Source organism: Haliotis rubra, unplaced genomic scaffold (assembly GCF_003918875.1).
Source record: "Haliotis rubra isolate DU_JTF1 unplaced genomic scaffold, ASM391887v1 Scf704, whole genome shotgun sequence".
Lineage (NCBI taxonomy): Eukaryota > Metazoa > Mollusca > Gastropoda > Lepetellida > Haliotidae > Haliotis > Haliotis rubra.
The window spans coordinates 104,827-130,668 of record NW_025767418.1 but is presented as its reverse complement, the minus strand read 5'-3'; the positions used below and the strand labels follow the sequence as shown (position 1 = coordinate 130,668).

At 38.5% G+C, this 25,842-nt stretch overlaps 1 protein-coding gene across 1 annotated transcript in view; it reads left to right on the top strand.

The window, feature by feature from the left end:
* Positions 1-5,981: 5,981 nt before the first annotated feature.
* LOC124258963 (NACHT domain- and WD repeat-containing protein 1-like) overlaps positions 5,982-25,842 on the top strand; it is a 110,141-nt gene continuing 90,280 nt past the window's right edge. Inside the window, exon 1 of the mRNA XM_046693031.1 lies at positions 5,982-6,086. Within this exon, the coding sequence (XP_046548987.1) occupies positions 6,004-6,086 (83 nt within the window). The 5' untranslated portion in view covers positions 5,982-6,003. The remainder of the gene's footprint in view (positions 6,087-25,842) is intronic.

Here is a 25,842-nt window from a genome sequence, read left to right as displayed (position 1 = left end):
TATTGACGGTGTCGAAGGTGAAATCGCCGTGACACCTCACAGTCTGTGATTAACATGGCCACGACCATTTTCTAAATGGGTCATTAAAACTTTTTCACACCGTGCCTAAATCGCAATGTCAATTACCCAAGATTCTTGTGACGTCATGACGATATTTTCTGGTTTTATAAATGTATATGTAAAAATGGAATAACAAATGGCGATATGAGTATACAGTCAATTTGGGTTCATGCACATTGTTATAAGGGAGACTACTCTTGTCAGCATAGTTCATTAAGCATCATTGTGAAATGATAGCCGTTGATTGGGTGGGGGTTTCGCCATGTTGCCAAAGTATATATATAAGTAAGAAACCTTTAATCTTCTATTGTGGATTTCAGGTGATACTATTTTGCGAAGATTTCTTGTTGTAAATCAATGGATTATTTGGATACATGGGCACATGAAGATCAGGGTTAGAATTGATCTTCAGTGACCTATGCTTGTCGCAAGAGGCTACAAACGGGATCGGGTGGTCAGGCTCTCTGACTTGGTTGACACATGTCATCGTATCAAACTTGCGTAGATCGACGCGCTCGTGCCGTTGATAACTGGATTGTCTGGTGCAGTCTCGATTATCTACAAACCGCCTCCATATGGCTGGAATATTGCCGAGTGCGGCGTAAAAGACTAAACTCACTCACTCACTTTGTTTTTGTACAAACTGCATGAGCTATGGTCATTCGCCAGTCGCGTAACAAGCCAATGTTTTCGTGTAAGCCCGATAGGGTGCAAAGCTATATATTTCGATAGTATTTAGGGCTTGCCCAACCTTTTCAGCAATAATCATGTGTAAGCCAGGGCTTTTCTTTATAATGGTAGCTACTCCCTTGATCGCAATGCCACCTATCCAATTCTGATATTCTTAGTGTGTTACAAAGGGAGATAATTGCTCCTGGACGTCACCTTACCGGCTATGCATCGCCTTATACAGTTGTATTTATTAAAAGAAAGGAACTCGTTAAAATAATCATATCTGTGTTACTACATAAACATTTTTGAATACGATAAGTTTAAATTTATGCAACTTTCTATTTAATGGTGTTTCGAAAATGGTTATTTTAGGGAAATGCTAATATTTTAATATGTTCTCGTACTAATACAACCTAATATTCATTTTTTCAGGGTTAAACTATTGGCTCAAGCACAACATGTTGTACCCATTGAAGTATTGTGATGTATACAAATATACTGAGTCAAAAAAGAAACTTCACATTCTTTCTTCAGGGCACTATAAAAGAACAAGAGATGGGAAGATGGTTAAATTGTTATTATTTCATTGCTGAGATCTGTGTGATGTACTCGATACACTGACAGTGCCATTATCAGTTCCATTAGGCTACACCGCCGTTCCAAAACATGGGTATACAGAATGTCAAGTCACAAGAATAAAAATGCGAAATTTCTCAGTTCAATATCGTGTATGGCCGCCCCGCGCATTCACCACTGCCAAACACCGTCTCCTCATCGACTGCCTGATGCTTGTGAACACGTGGTTGGGGATTCTGCGCCATTGCTCTTGCAAGGCAGCGCCAAGTTCCTGCAAATTCTGAGGCTGGTTCCTAACACCACGAAGCCTTCTCCCAAGTGCATCCCAAACGTGCTCTATTGGATTAAGGTCAGGGGACCTCGATGGCCAGTCCATGACGTTGATTCCAGCGTTTTGAAGGAAATTTCGTGTCAACATCGCGGTATGCGGCCGAGCATTATCATGCTGGAACTGTAGACCTGGGCCATGAGCCGCCATGAAAGGAACGAGTTCAGGGGTGAGCACCTGGTCGCGGTAAGCAGCAACTGTGAGCTTTCCACGGATGACCGATTTCGAATGGTCTGTGAGGACAGTCGACCTCTAAACATCTCAGCCCTGGTTCGTGTAGCCGGCAGAAATCTGTCACGTAGGTGACGTAGGACGATTTGACGGTCTTCTACTCGTGACGTCACACGTGGACGACCCGACTTTGGGCGATCAGAAGTGGTGGCAGTTTGTTGTAGACGACCTCGCAAGTCATACACAGTACGACGTCTGCATCCGATTGCTCTTGCGACGTCAATAACTGATCTTCCCGCTTGCAACATGCCAACGGCACGTTCACGTTGCACATTTGACAATCGTGGCGTTTCAGGTACCGTTAGAACTGTGGTTCAAAAGTGTTTTTTCAATTCTTGAGGCCAAAGCAAACACGTGCATATGAAGAAACTTCGATGCAAAGATCACGTGATCGACTGCTCGTGCAAAACCTGAATTGCCACTAACGTCATTTGCACGACGAATGGATGGGTTTGAGTGGGTTTTGCTAACGTTTTTCTAGAGTCGAAAGATAGGAAGCCCATTTCTGATACATAGATGTATCATCAGAGAAAAATTATCCATTATTTTTCAAATTACGTTTTGTGAAGTTTCTTTTTGACTCAGTATAGTAATGTACTGGACTAGAAGAGGACACTGATAACTAAATATGACTCTATAACTGAATTGTGTGTAGTATAGGAACTTTAAAATGACAGATATAGGACTCGGTTTGTTTACCTACCTATTCCTGAAATCATATGCTACATGTAGCCACGTGCAGATTGCCAAGGTGACGCATTTAGTTTCACATTTATCATATGGCTCTACAAGAAAGACTGATACATATTTCGTTACAAACAACATTACCTCAGGAATACAATCCAAAATCATTAAAGCGTTGATGTGTGCAATATTTAAATAAATACTACAACAGAAGTCTTAAAACAGATAACACGATGAATACAATGGGTTGGAAACAATTACCAGAGAAAGTGCGTGCTTTTGATCGTGAGTGAGTGAGTGATTTGCGCCGCTATAATTAATAGTCAAGTTCTGCCGCAGTGGTCATATCAACAGTCACGTCTTAACCAGTCGGTTACCATGCCCAGAGTGTCACATGCATTGGGTTTGGTAATGATACTAGGTGAGACGAAATAATTGAACTGTGCAAACTTCTGTGGAGTAGGCCAATATACAGCCTCAGAAGAATTCCAGCCAACAAACCTGATCTTGTCCTTTTTGATAAAGCCAAGGAACTTATTTATATCATTGAAGTTCCTGTCCTTTTGACAACAATGCGATTGACAAGATTCAGGAAGAGCATGATAAACATGCGGACCTCGCCTTTGAAATGTTTCGCTTGCATCCCAAGTACACTGTCGTCAGGCTCCCCATTGTTCTCGGTGCCCTTGGTTTGGGTACCTCCTGATCTCTTGGCGCAGATCAGGAGAGTGCCAGAGTTCTTCATCAGAATTACAGCCCTTCTGACACTCTGGGTAATGCAGAAGGCTGCAGTGTTGAGGAGCCTTCATCTTCTCCGGAAAGTTCGACTAGTTGGTGGGTTCGACTAGGCAGTGTTTCCTGGGAGAAGTCCATTCGCATTCTGGGCTGCGTGTAGAGGGGGCAGGGCCCTGAGCTAATGATGAGCCTCACCAGCCTGACTGTGCCAGGATCACCCGAACCCTCTCTGTTGCATTTTCATCTTTAATCTGAAAAAAACATAACAATAATGTTCGCGCCTAGAATCCAACGCAATGCTGCTCACTGGTGTTACATTATTACCTGCTACTAAGCGCTAATTCGCGCGACCGTATAGGTCCGTGCATCCGCTTCTCAGGTACCCACTTTGAACAGCTGGGTGGACTGATTGCAATGTGGACGAAGTGCCTTTCCCAGGGACACAACACAGTATGAGACCCAGGTCACAAATTTTGGTGTCTCAAACGGAGATTCGAACCCGAGCCGTTGGCATGAGAGGCCAGCATGCTAACCACAAAGTACATAATATATACTAACACATCTAGATAAATAATTCTGTGATACACCGTGATCTCTCTGTCCCTTCACTCAACAATAAGCCCGATGTCCCTGCCAGAGATTGTGTCAGGTTAGCATGGTTGTACCAGAATATGCATTACTAGACTCAAGACCTATCCTTGAAGGAATTATTGCTTTGTGATTATTGTGTTAATCTTCAAGTTCCAGAATGTTATGTGGAAGTAATTTCATACAGCTAGATTCGGTAGTCCACATATTCGTATCTCATGTCAGTGGCAGCATGTGGGGTTTATCCACAATAAGTATAAGCTAAAGTTGTCTACCTTTAATGTTAACCTAAAAATGGTTAATCTTTCCAGATGTCCCCGGATTGGACAAGCTGGCTGTAAGACATTGTTTCGAGGCCTCCTCGACTTCCATCTAATGTCGCCTGCTAATTGCAGTTTTGATATTTGTTTTGTAAACAGTATGTTTCTTTTATGGCCATTTTAGCCAAATCACTTACATCAACCGTAATGTCATCAAGATGGCAGATTACGATGTCTGTATTATAATTTGTGTGTAAGGCTTATGTGAACCATGGCCTTGGAAAATACTAAATTGTGATGTTTCAAATGACAATAACAATCCCTGATTGAGACAGTTCATTTTATTCTGTGTAATCAGTTTCAGATTCTATTTAGCTCAATCAAATTGTTAACTAACCCAGCTCGACGATAAAACACACCATATGTTTATCGATTGAGCAATGTCACACTCTAAATCTATGGCGGCATTCTTTAACCATTCGGTCGTCATGCCGGAGATCCGGGTTGGATTCTTCACATGGGTACACTGTGTGAAGCCCATTTCTGGTGTCCCCCGCGGTGATAATGCTGGAATATTGCTGAAAGCGGTGTAAATCTCAACTCACTCACTCAATCATAACGTAATAATAGTTGCTTGTGTTTCACTGTCCGCCTCTTCACAGTTCGATATCTAGCACAGGGACAATGTTCACTCACTCATAACACATATTTGTGATATGTTGTTATGTTTCCAAGCAATCAGCGAATGGTATAACCGTTACCGGGAATTCATGAATGTGAGCCGTACTACTAGTATGGTGTACTTGTTAAACTTTGTTTTCGTTTGTTTGTCGTTTAACACCGCATTCAGCAATATTCCAGCTATGTGGCGGCGGTCTGTAAATAATCGAGTCTGGACCAGACAATCCAGTGTTCAACAGCAAGAGCATTTATGTACGCTATTGGGGTACGATGACATGTGTCAACCAAGTCAGCGAGCCTGACCACCCGATCCCGTTAGTTGCTTCCTATGACAAACATGGGTTGCTGAAGACCAGTTCTAACCCGGATCTTCACGGGTACGTGAGTGAGTATGGTTTTTGCAGCTGTTGTAAGTGTCTAGGGAGGTTACACCTTTTGGTGAACGTTGATTGGCTGTTTCAGAAAATAAACAGCCAATCACACGCGTAGGGATATGGGAAATCCCAGCATCGCGGGTTTTCTCATAGAGAAACTGATGTTTTCATTTGAGCGCTTTTTAGATCGAAAACTGATATGTGAAATAAAAATACAGGCTCGAGAATTATCTAATCAATATAGCTCGGGAACGATAATCTGTCATTCCCCGTCACTCGTTAGTTATCGTCAAAAACATATTAAAAGCCAAAAACCAGCAGTCCATGAAATCTTCAATACATTAAACTTGTCAATATGTATCAAAAATCTAACTTACAAGGAGTGAATCTGTAGTGAGCTTTTTGTATAATATAGCATTTCTATTCTATACTCAATACATACTAAGACCTATAACCAACACCATAGCAGCTACAACATAGAACGGAGCCATGGCTCTAGCTCAACTATCTACTCCTTCAGTGCTATCGGGGTTTGTTTACACGCCCTACCAACGTATGCGTGGACCGCGAGTCAATGACGCTTGACTGTTATGTTCCTCGTGTGAGGTAGAACCCCTCTATGGTTACAGTACTGGTATGCCGTAGTGAGTAACACAACAGATTTCAGGTCATGGATAGACAACCCACAGACTGACTACATTTATCTGTTCAAGCGTATGCGATCTTACTTGGGATATTGATCACTCCTCGCTGGAGCGAAATGGACAGGTGTGATGGCAACAAAGTGTGAAGATATAGCTGTATAGAGTACACCATGTATACCGCGTTATATCGAAGGAAACCAGGACAGTCGTCCGTCGCAAGTAACATTCTCCTAAACCCCACAAGCAATGCAAGGTAAGAAAGGATTCTTATTCTCATCGATCTCATTTCCTTCCATATTTTAGCACAGTGGCACAGGACCAAAAACCGGATAGTAAACCATTGAAATAAACGTAAATACAGTAGGAAATACATGCCATGACCGGATTTACGTATGTTTTCAGATATTTCCTCACTTTGGGTATATATTTCATATGAATCTATACCTTTGAAACATATGCTCATCGTACATTTTCGTATGCACAAGAACCTCGTTCATGTATGCTATGACCGGATTGTCAGGTGTTTCCAAACATGAATTGCAAAACAGATACCCCAGTAAATACATGATCATACAGTATTTCCGATACATTCCTTTGAATTTCATTGGGTGCTGAAATTTACGATTTCGTTCTAAGTTTACCCAGGTTGGAAACATGTAAATTTACTTAGGTGGGGAAACACTTGTAAATTTTCACATGTGCAAATGTTTACACACCTTAGATATTTATGTATCATACCGGATTTCAGGGTTATGTATATGAACGGTTCATACACCTTCATTCTACCTGTGCTCAAGCAAGATGATTATTTGTTTCCATCATGTGAATTACTTGGTTCATGTAATTTCATTTTCACACATTTTAGTACGTTTGAAATCAACGTTCACGTGACCTCATTATTCTTATCATCAAAAGAGCCTGACTAAGAAAGCGGTATTACGCAAGCTAACATGGCTTATTAAGCTGCGCTCGCACTTGTTGCCAGTATCAGTTACGCTTTGTCTGCGGTGTTGGCAAATCTTGTTAGTGGTGAACAAAAGGGCGATGAGCTGCCCCTTCGTCCTTGCAAGTGTCCCTAGCTGTCCCAACAGAATAGCACTTTATCTCTCTTGTAGTCTGTCTCACAGTCCCTGAACCACATTATTTTCCCTGCTGCCAAGCCCTCTCTTCAGTGCTAAAGCTCTAAATAAAGCAAGTCTAGATTTCCACAGGTTCTGAATCTCTAGTCTCCCTGGGGCTCCTTTCCAATTTAAATGGGCTTGTTTGTTACTGTCAAAATTATATATATTCAGAGACTAAGCATTAGTCTATCTCTCTTTGAGCAAGGCTACACGAACCAACTCGTAATTTCTTAAGTCTCTTCAGCTCGCGCATCAGTAAAATAAGTTTTGGCAGTACATAATTGGAATATTATTGCACTGCATGTGACCTTTCTTAATAGTCTCACAGTGCCTGAACCATGTTATTTCTCCTTCCGCTCAGCCTTTGCTGTAATAACGCCACACAAAAAATAGTTTTTATCGTGTAGCGATTATGTCCGGATGGCACAGGTGGGTGCGTTCTCTGAGTATACCATTGGCATGTTGGGCCTCTGTGCCTTTTGTAAAATATGTCTTGATTGTCCTGTTTAAATTGACGATCCATAAACCCAGAGTCCGAAATCAAATGTCACACAAGTAAATGTGATGTTGCATTGCTGCAAATTTCCATGTCGGAGAAATCCTTCTAACAAGATATATATTCCGTTGTTTGGAGCAGGCCTATGACTATTACGCCCCGGTGTTGCTAAACATCTTGCAGACCTTTAACCTGACATAGACGCAGACCTCACATGTTCAAGTTCAGATCTGACAGGTGCCGAAAATATTGATTCCGGCAAGAATGCAATATCTCAGTGGGTTATTGTTTTTCTAAGTAAGTGTAGTGCTTTCTACAACATTGGAGATAATGGTATCGTTGTCCTCCTGATATTCCCCCGAACGGAAGCTCTACCCATTTATGGTACAATGTGTAAGTTACAGATTTGTAGGGAATAGTCTTAAGACTTTTCTACTTTGACCAGGATTCTTCGAACTTTCAACAGTCGTTTGAGAAGATCAAGAGAGAAAGGGGTAGTGTGCAATGTATCTGGCAGACGTATATGGAGAAAGTTCGAAGAATGTTTCTGTATAAATACAATAATAGAAATACCGGTTATGTTTGAAACGTACCCTCAATCTGATAGCCAGTGAGATTATTGTGAAAGATCGCAATATGTATCATCATAAACGGGCCCAGATAAAAGTACATGTCATTCATTCCCACATTATATCCCCTTTATAGACACGGGACATAGTTGTTACAGGTAGGGCAAACACTTTCTTCTATAGGTATCTGCCTGTTCTCCTCCATCACACATATAATTGTATAAATATCCAGTGATTAGGGACAGCGCTGCAGCAACTTATTGAAATTTACGACATACACTATCATCTGCAGTAGTACTGCTATACCCAGCATCGTATTTATTTCTCTCTTACATAAGGTGAAATGTCACAGGGTTGTCATGGTAACAATAATTTGGCATACTATTTATTGTCTTATTCTTTTATCTGCGATTAGAATTTAAATCAGTTTTGGCGTGAGCATCTTTAGAGATAAGAAGCTGTAAAACGAATATTAATGTGATCGAACCTATAGGCCTTTGTCAAAGCGCGTTTCAAGCCACCTACATAAAAAACCTTCATGATAAATATCTGCTAATCCATGGCACGATTCCAACCATATCATGAGCATGTGTTTTTCGAATCATAATCAAATAGTGATGTTACGAGACGTCCATGCCGCGTCAACAACACATGGAAACGCACGAGAATTGCAATACGGGCCCCTAAACCACTGATGCTCCGTGACCTGGAGACACAATTCATGTGATTGAGCGTATGTAGGCAAAAGACAAAATGGATACTCGTGCTGTTATGCTTTTGAATTATTAAGTATTCGTTCTTGTCACGGGATACAAGTATACTTTCCAGTTTCAAACAAATGTACATTCGAAGGATATCGAAATCTAGGTTAAGCTATTGGAATCATATTTACAATTAAAAGACTCAAACAATGGTCTGTTGTCCAAATATTTTGATTTCCATATCTTGTCCCAATCTGTATCCAGAGACCATACAATAGTCTATTATATAGTCTCTGTTTTATCATAGTCAGAGAACGATATTATTTTCCCTTCCGCCCAGCCCTTACTGTAATGCTTACGCCCTAAATGAAGCATATCTAGATATTCCCAGGTTCAGCGTCTGTTAAAACTCACTGCAGGGTTCGGGTTACAGAGTAAACAATACCAAACACCGGCGGCTGGCGGGGACCAACATCTTCAGTAACAATTACATCTGCCAACGCTTAAGTCGCAAGTGGTGAGGCAATACGCTAATGAGGCTAAGGGTCCTGTACTATGCTTGTGAAATATCTATGATGCCTTATATGAAGTCTATAATCTAAGCAAGTCTAGCTATGTATGGCTTTAAGTCACTGCTTGAAGGAAAGCTCCTTTAGAATTTGATTTGGTAAATATTAGTATTTCACTGACTCAATCACATTCGAAAACGCGTAGCAGCCTATAATTCATTGTGACTATGATTAAGCCATCACTGTAAAACACAAGGGTTATTTCCTTTGAGTTAACTGACAGGCTTTCGGTATAAAATATTTAGAACTCCAGCCAAAGGTGGAAATATGGCGTTTTTGTAATGCTTTTGTTGCACTTAATGATAAGTGATTGTTAAATGTACATATGATGTTTTTGAAGGATAATCTAAGCTCTTTCCACACCCATCCTTCAGTTTTTATGTTTGTGACATGATAATTTAAAGCAGGTATATAAATAATAACTGTTTGCAATCTTTACCCAATGTAGTTTTCCATTTATTTAGCAATTTTCAGTTTCTATTAATTTCTGGAAATTTTGTACGGAGGTACATTTAATTAACAGTTCCACCCAATAACAGTAAAGCATAGTTATAAAATGTTTCGGTACTTTGATAGATTAATAAGTTCACATTATATTCCATGATATTGGGATGCCAAATGATTAACATTATTATATAATATATAACAAATCAGACAGCAAAAAGCAAAAATTAAAAACGCATAAGCAACATAAATGATGTCAGGTAGTAAGCTTTCAATAATTACAGAAACTGCTTAGTTATCTAACTTTATGAACTAATTGCAATCTCTACAGTTTTCTTTAATCTACCCAAGAGGTGGAATCAAAATAGGTGTACAGTATATTCCGTCGGGTAACTGAAATTTGAGAAAACGTCCGTTTGGGACAACATCTGTATTCCGAATCAAAAGAGGCCATCTGACGTAGTGGTGTAACGATTCATCGATAGTATCGATGTTTGCATAGTCAACTATGCGATACGAATGCATCAATACAAAACACATTTAGGCAATACATCAGGATATTAATATCGCAAGGGCTGTGATACATCGATGTATCGCCACAAGAGACGATATATCCCGATACTACTTAAGTACTACTGAAAGTTGTAAGGAGTATTGCATTAGGAATAGGAAGGGAGTCTCTTGGAAATTCTTCTGAAGTGAACCTTGTACTGTGAGACAAACTTAAGAATAATGCCGACCTGTCATTTGAACCCGTGCATCTGAATAGCGGTGCAGTCCATTTTACCATTAAGGTGCCGAGAGTATGTAAAGCGATAAACTGTCAGTGTTGGCATTGTCTTGGTTACTGTGTAACAGTGTTGAATGTACTGGCGAATTGCGCATTTATCAAAATCATCAAATTCAATTTTCCCTTCCGTACGAGTACGCACTTTCCCTGGGCTTGTGAACTTACTGGTACCGATCGCGGGAACGCATTTACCAGGCGTGTAGCAAGCCAATTTTTGTCCTGTAAGCCCGATTAGCTGCAAAGCTGTATATTTAGTTAGTGTTGAGGCCTTGCCCAACTTTCATTTTCAAAATCAAGTCTAAGCCCGGGGCTTTTTTCATGGTGATAATTTCAAAAACCCAAATCACTTTATTAGGCATTGGGCTAAAAATGGAATTTTAACAATTAAGGACTTTTGTAATGAAGATATTTTAAGTCTTTTGAAGATCTGAAACTCAAATTTGATATTGGAGGAACATATATGGTTTTTGTAATGTTGAGAGATAAACTTTATGTCATGTATATTGGGAATGTGTTGTAACTCAAACCTTCTGGAAAGAACTTGAAAACTGGATAATTCAAAACAAACAGAAATTTGAAATAAGAAAGACTTTGGTTTGGTTTGGTTTTTGGTAATAAGCCATTGCTAAATCATATAATCTTTTATGCTAAAAGTCATATATATATACTTGCACTTTAAAGAATAGAATTCCAAAAGTTAATAATGTCTTACAAATTTTTAAAGACACTTACACGGTTGAAAAATTCATATCCGGAAGGAACAATAATTTTGATAATTTTCAGAGAAATGGTTTCATTTATTCTCAGTTTTCAATCTCTGACTTAATCTGTAATCAAACTTGAATAACTTTATTGCATTATAATTTCTTCATGCTACCAGTTGATGAACTTTGATCATGCATATGTACACTTTTTGCTTTACTTTATATGCTTGTATTCGATTATGGGAACAAATGAAAAAAAAATCACAAAGAGTTTAAGGTAGCTGGTCACGTGATCATTATCGTATTATAGTTTCAGACCATCACACGATTACAAATGAGATATTCTTCAAGATCATTAAGGTTAACAGCTGTGTTTGTTCAAACATGCCATAGAAAGTCAAGTGAGTGTATGAGTGTTTTTTTTCCAACACGTGGGCGGACATACATACATACCATTGCAACCGCTTCACAATATATTATATGCACAAATATTCTACATAAACAATGTATTTTAGTAGAGTGGGTCGTTTATGTTTCCGTAGTTCCACCAGAAGACATTTTGGATAATAAATATCACACTTTTGATATAATCATACACAGTTAAGTGTTTTGCCAAATATTCTTACAAACTTAGCTGCAAATACTTGCAATACTGCTGACTCACCTTTAAGCAATATTTACGTATTCACTCACTAAGTCTTTTGTCACTCCAGATGTTTTGTATGCATGCGTTGGTTATGTACAGCAAAGTATACCATGTATACAGCTTAGTATTTCTAAGTAACCCACCTTCGTCACACTTTGGTGTGAAAGGTGTCAGTTGAGTTTACACAGGACCCTTTGTGTGCCCTGTTGATACTATTTACACTCAAATGGTCCTGCTTGCAGGTGCAATATAGCCATTATGTCACTGCATTCACCATACATTACGGATTTCCATATTGCATAAATACCTACACTGAGCACTTATCTTCTTAACTTGACAACGACTGGTAAACATCTTGTGTCTTCAATGAATAACCTGTAAACACCATTCGACAGCTTAACTACTGCACCTGTGACAGACAAATGTACTATGTGAACACCGAGAGGAGAGAGCAAGGTTCACATTCGTCATGTGGAGGCACCTTTAGGACAATTGTGCATGTAGCTATGAGAAGAAGTACCGCAACCTTGAATATGACTTAGTTCTTTGTCCAGAAAATGTATACCAGTTCAGGTATAAAAAGAGGGGTATGGTCTTACAACAGCACGTAGCTCTCTTGATTCCAGCAGCGAGATTCTGACTTGGTTTCTGTTTAACCCGGCAAAGCCATAACATGGCATTACACTGATTAACAGTTCACAGAGGTGTCATAGCTCAGCACAGTTATCATTGAGGTACACAGACCAAAATAATGTTCAACACGACCCCTATGAATCTACGTCAGTGTTAAGTATCATGTGCACACATCGCACGTTGACAATGTTTTTCTCAAACGAATACATAGAAGTGTTCAAACTAATACATCGAAGTGTTCAAACTAATACATCGAAGTGGTCAAACTAATACATCGAAGTGTCCAAACTAATACATCGAAGTGTTCAAACTAATACATCGAAGTGTAAAGAAAGGAAAGAAAAAGAAAGAAAGAAAGAATTATTTTTTTTCGTGTAAGCCCGGTAGGTTGCAAAACTTTATATTTAGTTAGTGTTGAGAGCTTGCCCAACTTTTCAAAATCATGTGTGAGCCCGGGCTTTTTTTCATAATGGTAGCTACGCCCCTGTTTACCTTCGTCCTTTATTTTGCGCAAGGTACTGACAGATATACCAGTAGCATCGCTGGCTTTTTTGAGTGCACTGTGTGTGCTGTCGGAAATAGTACACATGCACTGAATGACATTGTAGGCAACCTCACGTGTTTGTGAATGAATGGCTTGACCCCGTTTACCCAATTTAGAGTGCGACATGATAAGGTTCAAATACCTGCAGAGTTTGATACTCTTTTAACAGTCCACTTTACAAGATACTAGTATACACATGCTCGAGCAGAAGCACGACATTTCCGAATCATTGCGCAGAAAGTGATTACTGCAAGGATCACACCTGTTCCCCCTCGAGTAGGTAGTGGATCAGTTCACGACACGCTCCCAGCTCTTCTTTAACAAACGCGTCTTTCACGCACCTCATTCTAATGTTGGTTGGACAGTAGGAATATTTGTTTGAATCTGTTACATGTACAAAGTAGTTGGTGCAGAAGTGATAGAGTGTGAACATTTTTCAAACTCTGTCAACTGTACAATACTTGTCTTCAAGCAATTGAAGTATGTTTTAGTTGTTTGACAAATAACACCATTTATTCACAACTATGAATGATGTCTTAGCTTTGTTAAGAAAGAGAACAAAGATAAGAAACAATTTAGACAGCAGACTTAAGAGTTTTTTCAGTGATTCTGAATTCTGATATAAATTACATTGAATTGCTTGTGAAAGAATTGGTGTGGAAACACAACTTCCCAAAGGAAACTTCAGTTTCAAATGTATTTTAAGGTGTGCTGAACATGTTTGACTGTACCTTCTTCAACATGAAATGCTGAAATTTTATGAGATCAGCAGCTCTTTAAGTGTGTGTGTGTGTGAAAGTAACACAGGTTTTAATGAATTTATAACTATTTGTAGTCACGATATGGCTGCAATACTGCCACTGTGACTGTAAACTTTAACTCACTCACTCACTCATGATATATCGTCTCGCCTCATTAAACTGGTATCAGGATGTATAGTCTCTCCACTTAGACTACGAAGCACAGCTCTAATACCAAGTATGTGCATATTTACACATTTAAAACAGGACTTCACATCAGTAATACATTGTAATCATCTTTTTCGAAAGTATAGATAATGAAATTTGTGCAGCTATGTGAACACACCTGTTTGTGTTTTATTGCAATAAGCTGTCTCTCCTTGTATGTCATATATAAGAAGTGTACCTAAGGTCAATTATTTAAACTATAATGTAATTTCCATTACAAAAAAGTATAAACGGTATTACCTACTGATCAGAAAGGCTTATCAGTACCCCACCGCCACCACCCCACCCTAGGCCTACCCCATCCTACACCCTCTCCCTCTCACACACATGCACACACACACTCCCTAACATGCATATCGCTCCGGCCCATAGACCCAATATTGTAACCTTTTAAACAGACATGATGTGTATGTCAAGAAAGGCAGGCACGTTAATAGTGGTGCTCAGTCATGGGTATCACTTCGCCATGTGTTTCTAATGATCTCCGTGCATTATGGCGTGGTCCGACGCGCTAACGAACCCGTTGTGACAGTTACATTACAGAACCATTGAAATACATGTTAAAGTAGTGTTAATCTTGTAACACTATATTTACCCATTACCAACCATTTACGCGTGTACTAAATATATGACAAACCTAACCCTGGTCATACGAGATTTCAAAGGTATTGAAATGCATGTCCTACAATCACAGCATTTACATATGTTACACATGCTAGAAAACACATGAAAGTAATGGCCAGATTTACACACCTGTGAAATATAAGTAAATACAGACTTGAGTGTTCATTTATTTTAACACCCCTTTAAACGTGTGTAAATCTGACTGCCAGATGATACGTAGATTTCAAACGTTGTTCATATGGCCGCCGGATGAAACGTATATTCCCTAATGTTAGTAAATTTGGGTAATACAGTCATTTTGTGTGGTGATATGCATGGCCAAGACACAACCCGCAGAACGTTGTTGACAAACCCAGAGATTATCCATCCATTGGAAGTGCATTCTAGATTGAAAATAGTCACCAATCGCATGAAATAATAACACATGACCCACGTACGTGTCATCGTTTTTGTTGTATATGCTTTCATATTGTGAATATACACGTAAATCCATCGTATCAGAACGTGGTTGTTTACAAGAGAGCTCCCTGTTGCCATAGCAGCACATACACACGCGCCTTACAACACTATGTCATTCATTCAATATTATCGACTTCGGGGCGGTATTCCATTCATCCAACCCGCTGTCAGTCTAACTACCTCAACACATATACCTTCGTTCCGGGTGATTGACGGTTATTTGTCCGTCAAATCTATGTTCGGTTCACGGGGTTATAGACTTGCCCATTAGGCGCCTTTAGACTATGTCATTGAACAAAGCATGACGGCGAGTGTCACCAATGGGTTGTGGTATCAGTGCCCAGACATACCCCGGGCAACTGAGTCTCGGGCATGAGGAAGTAAAACAACCAGTGAGCGGGTAGGTGAAATGATGGGCCCAAATGGTATAACAAGTGCTACATTTTTCACAAGAACTCTGTATCGGGATGTACATTTTGATATTCGTGTTCTTTGTGTGTGTGTGTGTGTGTGTGTATGTATCTCTGTTTGTCTGTCGGTGTCTGTGTGTGTACGTGAGCGCATGTGTGTGTGCGTGTGTGCCTGCGTGTGTATGTGTCTGTCTGCGTGTCTGTGCCAAAGGTTGAGGGCACTTGAAGAATCCGTTGTTCTTAAACGATCAGGTTTGTTAATATACATGCTTAGTGAACTGACGCACCAAATAAACAGGACAGAATTTATGATAAAAATAATCAAAACGGACATAATTAAAGCCTGTCTAGCATGTGTGACTGCCATTATTATTACCACTCTCTTTTGACCCCAGTATATAGATATTATAATCTAGATATTATGGGGAACATTTTTACATCTGTAATCAATTACTCCTTGGTTCAAAAGTGCATATCGGAATCATAGTTTGGATTAAGACAGGGTAACATTGTTGTTCTTCAATCACTATATCACATAAATTTTTAAGGAAGTAAAGTTTACTGTTTGCTTGTTGATTTCAATAAGGAAGGTCAATGCATATGAACACCTAGTTTTGACAATCCTCAGAAACAAATTCGATTGGTGTAAAGCGAAAAATGACTGTATAAAGTAGCGTAGGAAAGCTTAGGATACGGTTGAAATGAAATACATACTGCATTTACTCTTGACACAATGCATCCATATATTGAAATGTATTTAATACACTAGAATGTTTGTATCGCAACGTTCAAGCCTTACTTGACACTGTATAAGATAAGGATGTATGCTCTCACCATTACTGTTACTGAACTGAACTGAACTTTATTCACACTCAGGACGCGCTCTGTGTCACATATTTGCATCATTATGTACAACGTATGTATGTTATATACACGTATTATACACAATATCATCACAGAATAAACTCTGTCTGAACATGCATTTAACCATTTTAATTAACAATGTGACACTCATGAGTTATTGTTGATCTTTTGGGGCGTTGTTTAAAATGAGACACATGCTAGTTTCCTAATTGTTCCTAGTTTATTAGAGTGAAAAGGCTGGTTCATAGTATGCATATTCGGGTTTCTACAGCAAAAGTTGTTGATATATTTTTGAAGTAACTGTTATGAATTGTGATGACATGTAATAATAATAATAATCTTTATTTGAACTGAGAAGGCCACAGGCCTATAGTACATAAAGTTATGTTACATTTGAGAGGAGTTTAGATCGGGTAATCATAGCATAGTAAATGAACATTGAAATATTTTGTAGAAGAACTGGATTTTTACTACTTAACAATGAGGAGAATTTTCTCACATTTGGATGGACATAGTAATATCTTTTAATATATTTTGTTCGCAACCGGTCATAAAATGGACATATTAGGAGAAAATGTAATTCATCTTCTATTTCGTTAAAATTACAAAGTGTACATATTCTATTTTCTCTTTTTACATTCATATATCTGCCTCTTTCAATCAACAAATCATGAGAAGAGCATCTGAATCGTGCCAGTGCTATTCTAAACTTTTTAACATTGACACAGGATAGATATGACTCAAGAACTATGGCATTTTCAAACAATGGATAATACATGCATTTATTTGATAAGGATATCCTTTCACTCCATGTTTGAATATACATATCTTTTAGTCTTGTCGTTAAGGATTGTATGAATAACGTAGGTGATTCGACATATTGTGTATTCCATGTAATTCCAAAACCAATAGAATATAGAAAGTTTTTTACATTAGTTGCCCAGTTTTTTTGCCCACCTTTATCATATAACAACATCATATTATAACACTTCTTGGGTAAGCGATTTGAAGGCATAATCAACAGTTTTAGCCAGTGCTTAATAACTTTAATGCTTGTAAGAATGTACATTGCGTACCTACCGCATTCACCATAAATCACTGCGTTAATAGTGTTAATTTTAACTCCGAGGAACTTTTTGCATGCGTATAAATGGATTTTTTCAATTTCGTCAAATTTTGTTTGTCCCCAAATTTCGGCCATATATGATAAAATTGGACTGACTTTGGCATCAAATATTTTAAAGAATGAAGAGTAGTTAATATTACCAAGTACACACAACTGTTTCATAATTCCAATTAATGCTTTTTGTCCCTGTAACGCTGCATATTTTACATGCCTCGTCCATGACAGGCCACTGGTGAAATAAAGTCCCAAATATTTATAAAAGCCAATACACTCCAGCTGCATACCTTTATATAACCAGTTTTCCTTTTTTGACAATTTGCCTCCATTTTTGAATACAACAATTTTCGTTTTTTCTCTATTTACAGTTAATTTCCATTTATCGCAGTAATTTTCAAGTTCATTAATTTGATTCTGTAAGCCATTAATCGTGCTTGAGAACAAAACAATGTCATCTGCAAATAGCAATAGGAAAATATGAACTATATCAGGGTGGAGTTGAATCCCGTGTACAAAATTAGTTACAATTTGTCGTGCTAACTCATTTATAAAAAAGGAAAATAGAAATGGGCTTAGTATACAGCCTTGTCTCACACCAAGTTCCAAGTCGAATGTTTCTGAATAATTATGATTGCTTTTAATGCAAGACTTGACATTTTCATACATATTGCATAAAAGTTTACTCATGTTACCACTGAGACCGTGGGTATCAAATAGAAGCCAAAGTTTTTTTCGTTGTATTGAATCGAAAGCTTTTGAAAAATCTACAAATAATGCGTAGAATTTCCCCCCTTTAGAGTTTAAATACCTTTGAATAATACTTTGCAGTATAAACATATTATCTAATGTCGTATATCCCTGTCTGAAGCCAGCTTGCGCTTCGCTGATCTTATCCATTGAGTCTCCCCAGTTTACAAGTCTTTTATTTATTATAGATCCTAGAGGTGAAAGTTTTACTAAATATGCTGAGTAGTGTTATGCCTCTGTAATTATTTGGATTATTTATATTACCTTGTTTTGCCCAACATCTGGGGAACGTACCAGTTTCTAATATCAAATTAAAGAGCAATTCTAAGTACGGGACGATAAGATCTGCTGAGTATTTAAAAAAATCAGATGTTGTTTTATCAATTCCTGGTGATTTATTACATTTCAATTGGTTAATGCTATCTAAGATTTCATCTCTATTAATTGGGGAATCAAGTATTACCGTGGTAAGCTCTGAATTCGGATCTGATGGGTTTTCATTCTCGAATTTATCACATGTTACATCGTCATTTTCATTATGTAAAGAGTTAAACAGTGTCCGAAAGTGTTCTAGCCAGTCGTTCATTTCGATGTTGTTTTGAGCTTCATGTCTAGTATTCAGGTGTTTGAGTTCATACCAAAATTTTTTGAATCAGATATACTGTTTTCTATTACTCTCTGCTTCTGTTTATGATAATTAAGGCGTTTTTCCTTACAAATTGAGTTATATTTATTTCTTTTAGCGCAATATTGATCGTATGATTCTTTATCTTTCGATTTCCTAAACTTATTCAGAGCTCTACATCGGTCTGATTTTAATCTTTCACATTCAGAGTCGAACCATTTATTAATTGTTGTTGTGGGAGGGCTAACTGTTTTCTTCATGCAAGAGGCGGCCAGACAGAGTGCCTCGGTCATATAGCTTATACTATCATCAATCTTAACGAAAACTCAGTCAATCGATTTATCTAGTAATTCTTGTACGTTATCTGACAAAACATTTTCTCTAAACTGTTCTAGTTTATCGTTATCCCAAATGAACTTTAACGACTTATTCCTACATTTGGTAGAAGTGTTGGATTGCTCAAGTTGTACTGTTTTTAGTTTTAATGTAGTGGGAAGATGATCAGATTCAGTTCTCGTTTGTATGCTAAAATCTAGAATATAGTCAAATATTGTTGATGAAGAAATGATATAGTCAATAACACTGGTGCCAGTTGGACCTAGAAAAGTAAAGTCTCCAACTTCTGTGTCACTTCCACATCGGCCATTTAGTATATGAATGTTAAAAACAGAGCACATGTCAAGAAATGTTTTACCAAAGTTGTTAACGACCTTGTCGGCGGAGAAACGCTTCAAGTTAAAATAATCTATAAGAAAATCCCAATAGGAATGATTTCTATCTTCTGTATATTCAAATAAGTCATCTTCAACAAAATCTGCTTTGGTTCCGGTTCCAGCATTAAAATCTCCGCCACACAAGATATAACAATCTGGTAGAGATGAGATAATTTCTAATATAGAGTCCTGGAATATACTAATACCATTTTTACAGTTAGGGGAAAATTTATCATACCATGACGATGACTCCGGTTGTACATAGACACAGGAATATAGAATATCTTTATCAAAACCAAACAGCGAACGGTCGAAAAGAACGAAAACAGCATTTTCTGTTACTTTAAACCACTTCAAGTATTTAAGTAAATGATTCTTTATTAAAACCACAATACCACCGGAAGATCGACCACCGCTTGATATATTTTGTGCATGTTTCATAACATTCTTATAATCCGAAAAAATATCATTTAAATCTAGATTCTTTGACCATGTCTCAGTTAATCCAATTATGTCAAATGACTTAATATATTCAATAAAATCAAAGTCTGTTAGTTTCTGCGTAATACCAGAAATATTCCAAAATAATAAATTCATTGGGTTATAAGAGTCTTTAGTAGTATTTTTAACATCATCATCTTCATTATTTGCTTCACTTCGATGCGCCATAAAATGCCTATATACATGTTGGCCCTGGCCACACCCCTACTTGTCACTGTCGACACGTCTGGATGTCGACCTCAGGGGGTATTTACCCCCTGTGTCCTGGCTACCCCAGGATCTGGGTGTACGGTCAGTATTAGTCGGTGAGGGACGGTGTGAGGCCGACGTACCCGCAGATCTACTAGTGTCTTCCCGGGGAGTATGCAGCAACTTACTACCCTGGTAGTAGTATCGGGTTTCGGGGTTCTCACTGCGGAGTCGATACAGTTATTGACGTTGATGGGAAGTTAGGTCTTTGGCAATCCCCACTCCTTGATCTTTCAAGACACTTCTCATCTTAACCGAGTGCCACTTGTCTTCCCAATGACACATGCGGGCTATTATAGGTCTTGTCTTGTCGTTCCGTTTGGTGGATATCCTATGGGCTCGTTCTATGTCGCGGGGGATAAGGGTTGGGGGATCTCTCATTACTCGTGCTTTGTTAAGTACGTCTAGCACTTTCTGTTTACTTTCAGTGTATGTCTCCTTGTCCCCACTCTCAGCTACACCATACAACACCAAATTGTTGCGTCTACTACGTTGTTCCTGGTCCTCAACACGTGCTGAGAGTCTTCTAACTCTCTCTCCATATCCATAGTCTTGCCATTAAGAGCGTCAATATCTATGTTGATTACTTCTTGGTTTTGTTTAGTAAAACTTACATCTGTCTGTAATTCATTGATATCAGTTTTCATAGATTTTATGTCCTCTTTTATTGAAAATATGTCTTTCGACAATCTATCTTCCGAATCCTTTATTTGATCAATGATAGCCTTCTTCATCTCATCTAAACCTGGGGTTGGTCCCGGATTCAACTCAACGTCCCCAGAAAGGAGTAGGGTCGGAGAGAGAATACTACTCACAGGGAGAGAGGGTGGTAGATACAGCTCACTAAGCCTGACACTGTGTGTGTAGTCTGTGACGTCACTCTGATCGCACAAATGTAAACAATGCATTCCTGACTGTCTATAGGCCCTCACATTATGGTCAAGCACTGCACAACTTTCCACACACTGGATGAGGGAGAATGAGGCGATGAGATGGAGGGATAATAACACTACACACACACTGAATCTGAGGGGCATGTCGGAGCTGGCTGTATACCGTGTGTACGTGTCAACATGGCTAATCTGCCGTGTACCCCTCGGGTGTGAAAAGTTCCCGATCCTAGCTCTATATAAGACAATGTCAATCATTTTTCACATAAATGTCTTCCCTGGTCCTCTATAGGCAGTTCATGTGTGTTTAAAGGCTCGGATGGGGTGTAGAATTGTATTTACCCGATATTTTTCTTGGTTGCTCTTTTTCGTGACTTCTCTCTAGGGGCGGATAACTCATGTGTGATGTTGATGAAATATTTTGGCTCTAACTGGCAGTAGATGTGTGAATGCTCAGTTTGTTATGAATCTGCAAATCCAAATAACTAGTTTAGAAATATGCTGTTATAAATGGGACAAACAACAAACATTAATAAGAGTAAATGTATGGTATTTTTAAATAGAAGACCTCTATCACAACGTGGAAAATAGTTTACTAATAGTGAACATATTGAAGTGGTATCATGCTATAGAAATCATGGTATTTTAATAACTCTAATAATTAAAGCACTGCTGTTTCAAGCTGTTTTAAACATTTGGTTTAATTTGTAAGGTATACGTTATTTACTGATGGCTTTAGTAAAAGTCGTCAGGTTGTATATTTAATTCACAAAGGCTAAAAATAATACGGCACCTAAAATCCTTACTACAGCCTGAAAAATATCAATAATCGATTAAGACTACATTTAAGAAGACTTCTGAACAATTGCAGTGTTGTTCGAATGATTTATGATAAATCCATAAATATACAATGTGATCTTGACAGTCGATGCAATTTTAGAGATACTAAATTCTCTAAACCTCCATAAAAAATCTCGATTCTAAAAGTACGACATTGTAATAAATATGCGTTTATGAATCACTGTGAAATAGTGACGGCACAAGATGTTCGACGACTTAGATGATGAATTGCTTGTTCACACTACATAGATAAATAGATAGATACATATATCGATAGATAGATACATATATCGATAGATAGATACATATATCGATAGATAGATACATATATCGATAGATAGATACATATATCGATACATAGATACATATATCGATATATATATATATATATAGATATAGAAAGATATACACAGATATATGTCCAGCTTATACTAACTTATAATCAAGATATGTGGCCTTGTATTATTACGAAAATCCTACGATGCATGAGGTTGTACGATACAAACGACCACACCATTTTATAACAGCGAGCTCCAAAACGACAAAACAACGTCAAGCAATTCCAGACCAGTACATCCTGAAGCACTGTGTCACACTGTACCCACCATCACCCAATCATCTGTACCACTGGCCTCATGGGCAGACTATACGATTAAATTCTGGTCTGTTCAATGCTACGAATATATTTCTTCAAAGCACGATGACGTCACAGTGAGAATTTGAACTGACGTTTTATTTCCCTCATGAATTTCTGTCCCAATATGTTTAGAAAGTACCTAATCTGCTTATTGCAGTTTGTGTATCTGTAAACGAAGCTAGTAATGTGTGAATGAAAACCAACAACATTGTCACTGATCAATGAAATTCGCCATTAAACCTGCTATTTTCATCAGATTCGATTCAAAACGTCAAAACATGGAATGGTTTCGATTATCTGAAGAACAACTTCCAGTATGCTCGAAAGTAAAAATATAGATGAAAATTATGAGAATAGATCGCTGAAAATCAGCATTGACACAAGTTGTTCTAAAAACGGTTTAGCTTGCCTTTTCTACTGGTTGTATCCACTCACCCAAGTTTCATACAAAGTACGTGTTTGTTGCTTAGCGTCGCGCCCAGCGATACTCCAGCCATGCAATGACAGCGTGTAAACAATCGGGTCGGGTCCAGCCAATCATTGTCAAGAATCATGAGCAAACATCGATGTTGGTGGGGTACAATGCCACACTGATCCATTAAGATCCATTAAGTTAAGTGTATTTAAATAATGATGGGAAAACGCTCTATATGTCGTGATATAACTGAAATACTGTAACGGTTCAGAACGATGTTATACTCACTTACACTCTTATCACTCACTCGCCCACTCACTCACTCACTCACTCCATATTTCACTGGAGAAACATCCATGAGATCATCGGTGTATATTTCGTCATTCCAAAGTTGATCTTGATCCAAATACTAATAGGAAGGAAACTTCTACAAGCGAGCAAGGAACCAAGTTGGAAAATGTCTCTGGGAGGCCTGCCGTGGAAACGACTGAAGATGCGGTCAAAACTCGACCAACCATTACCAGAAAGAAAACTGAATTGAAGTCACGACGTCAAGACGGTCGACATGCAGGGAGACCTGGAACGAGTCATCGACATAGAGACCACCCAAGGCATCACGGGAAGAAATCAGACACAGATGAGGTCATCCGTGGTAATGTGACAGTAGAATGTCCGTCTACAGCCAAAATTGTCCGGATCTTCACAAGCAGCACATTCACAGGTATCGTTCTGCTTTTCAACTCTGACAATAGAGTATTATTGTTTATTAAAGGATATTTATGTAGCGCACATATCCAGGCAACTAGTGCACGCACAAGGAGCTGAGCACCACGTATGACAATATCAAGGACGACATACATGACAGTCCTTCAAAATAGTAAGTTATTTCGATTTTATACATCACCAAAGTAATAAGACATTGCGAGAACAGACTTAAAATCCAGAATTTAAAGAAGGTAATTACGAACCTGCGAGGTATTTTATGCAGTACATTTGTAATGCATGAGAATCACGTTTTCTGCTTCGATATGCATTTTGACTGCATGTGCATTATGGTAGATTTGGTTGTTGTATCCAATATAATGCATGTACTTTGAATTAATGCATAATTTTGAAAATTGCTTAGAGAACTGTCAATTCGTTACTGATAGTCCACAGTTGACACAATTTCAGACCAACTTATTTCACTTTGTACAATTCGACTCCACTTTCTTATGGATATCGAAAGGTTTTTGTCACTTATAATTTACCATTATTGCTAATATTACATGTAAGAGTAAGGCGTGTTCTCACTAATGCCGCTGTATATCTCTTGTTGAAAAGACACATGGCACGAGAGGAACGCCCTGATGGAGAGGGCGTACCCCGCCCTGAAGGAGGTGTGTCAGCAGCAGGGGTACGAGTTCCAGGTGGTGGACATGAGATGGGGCATCAGAGATGAGGCCACGGACGACCACATGGTGACAGAACTCTGTCTGAGGGAAATTGATCTCTGCAAGAAGTTGTCTACTGGGCCTAATTTTGTAGTAAGTGTTGAAGCTTCTGTTGGTCGATTTTGCATCATATGCCGATTACATATTCTTTAAACTCATTCAGATTCAGCTAATTTCCGGGAAAATGATATTTAGTGTGCTTATGTTTTACCTCCACAGTTTCATAAGTGAGGGAGTGAACAGTTTATCTTCGGAATTGTTGTAATTTTGCGTCAGTGAGAAGCAATAATGGCCAGTCTTCCGTGCACATGATTATACCTTAATCAGTATTTATTACATATTATTGCTTATATTTCCTTTTCCAGACATTTCTAAGTCACAAATATGGTTACCGTGACTTCCCAAATAAAGTTGAGGCAACAGAATTTGACACACTGATTGCTGCAGTGGAAGGGGAAGAAGCACTGGTGCTCCTCAAAACGTATGTACACGCCAGTTACTGGTATAGGACTTTCGACAAAAAAACATGGGTGTGAGCTGAAATAGCACCCAACCTCACTTATATCGGGATGTGCATGTGTGCCTCTGTGTGTGTGTGTGTGTGTGTCAGTGTGTGGCTTCTTATACTGCTTGATTAGTACCAGTGTATTAGCACTAGCCTTTAGATACAATGTCAACGTTTAAAATGAAAATGGCACCCATATAAAGTGTACAATTGCTTGCTTTATCTTATCCCCTAAAAACTGAACAGCAGGAAGGGTATAACAAGAAGAAGTATATTTTAACGAAAAGCAGAGCACCAATATATGTGCAATATAATAACTAAAAGCACAGAACCAACATATAGCAATACGGCAATTGTGCAGCATAATGGAAGATGTATTATCTCTGTTTAACATCAGCTGGTTCAAGAGAGATGACAATGCCGTACCCCCGGCCTATTTTCTTCAACCAATCAGCTCCATTCTACCAGACTTTCGAGATGAGAATGAAGAAAAACAGAAGAGCGCGAAAGCAGCTTGGTACAATCAGAATGTCATCATGCAGAAAGCCCTTGTGAAAGCAGCCAATGAAAAACTTGATACAAACACAGCTCATCGTTACGTCATGTCCGGTATGCAACACTGACTTGTACTCTTTGTGTTCTGATCAGCTTCCACTGGAAACAACCCTTATGCCTTCGGTTCAAACTAAAATTGACCTTGTATCGTTTACAGTGACAGAGGCTGAAATCACACGAGGGATAGTGGAGTCTGAAGATAGGTCGTCCAGCTGTTTGTGGTTTCACCGAACC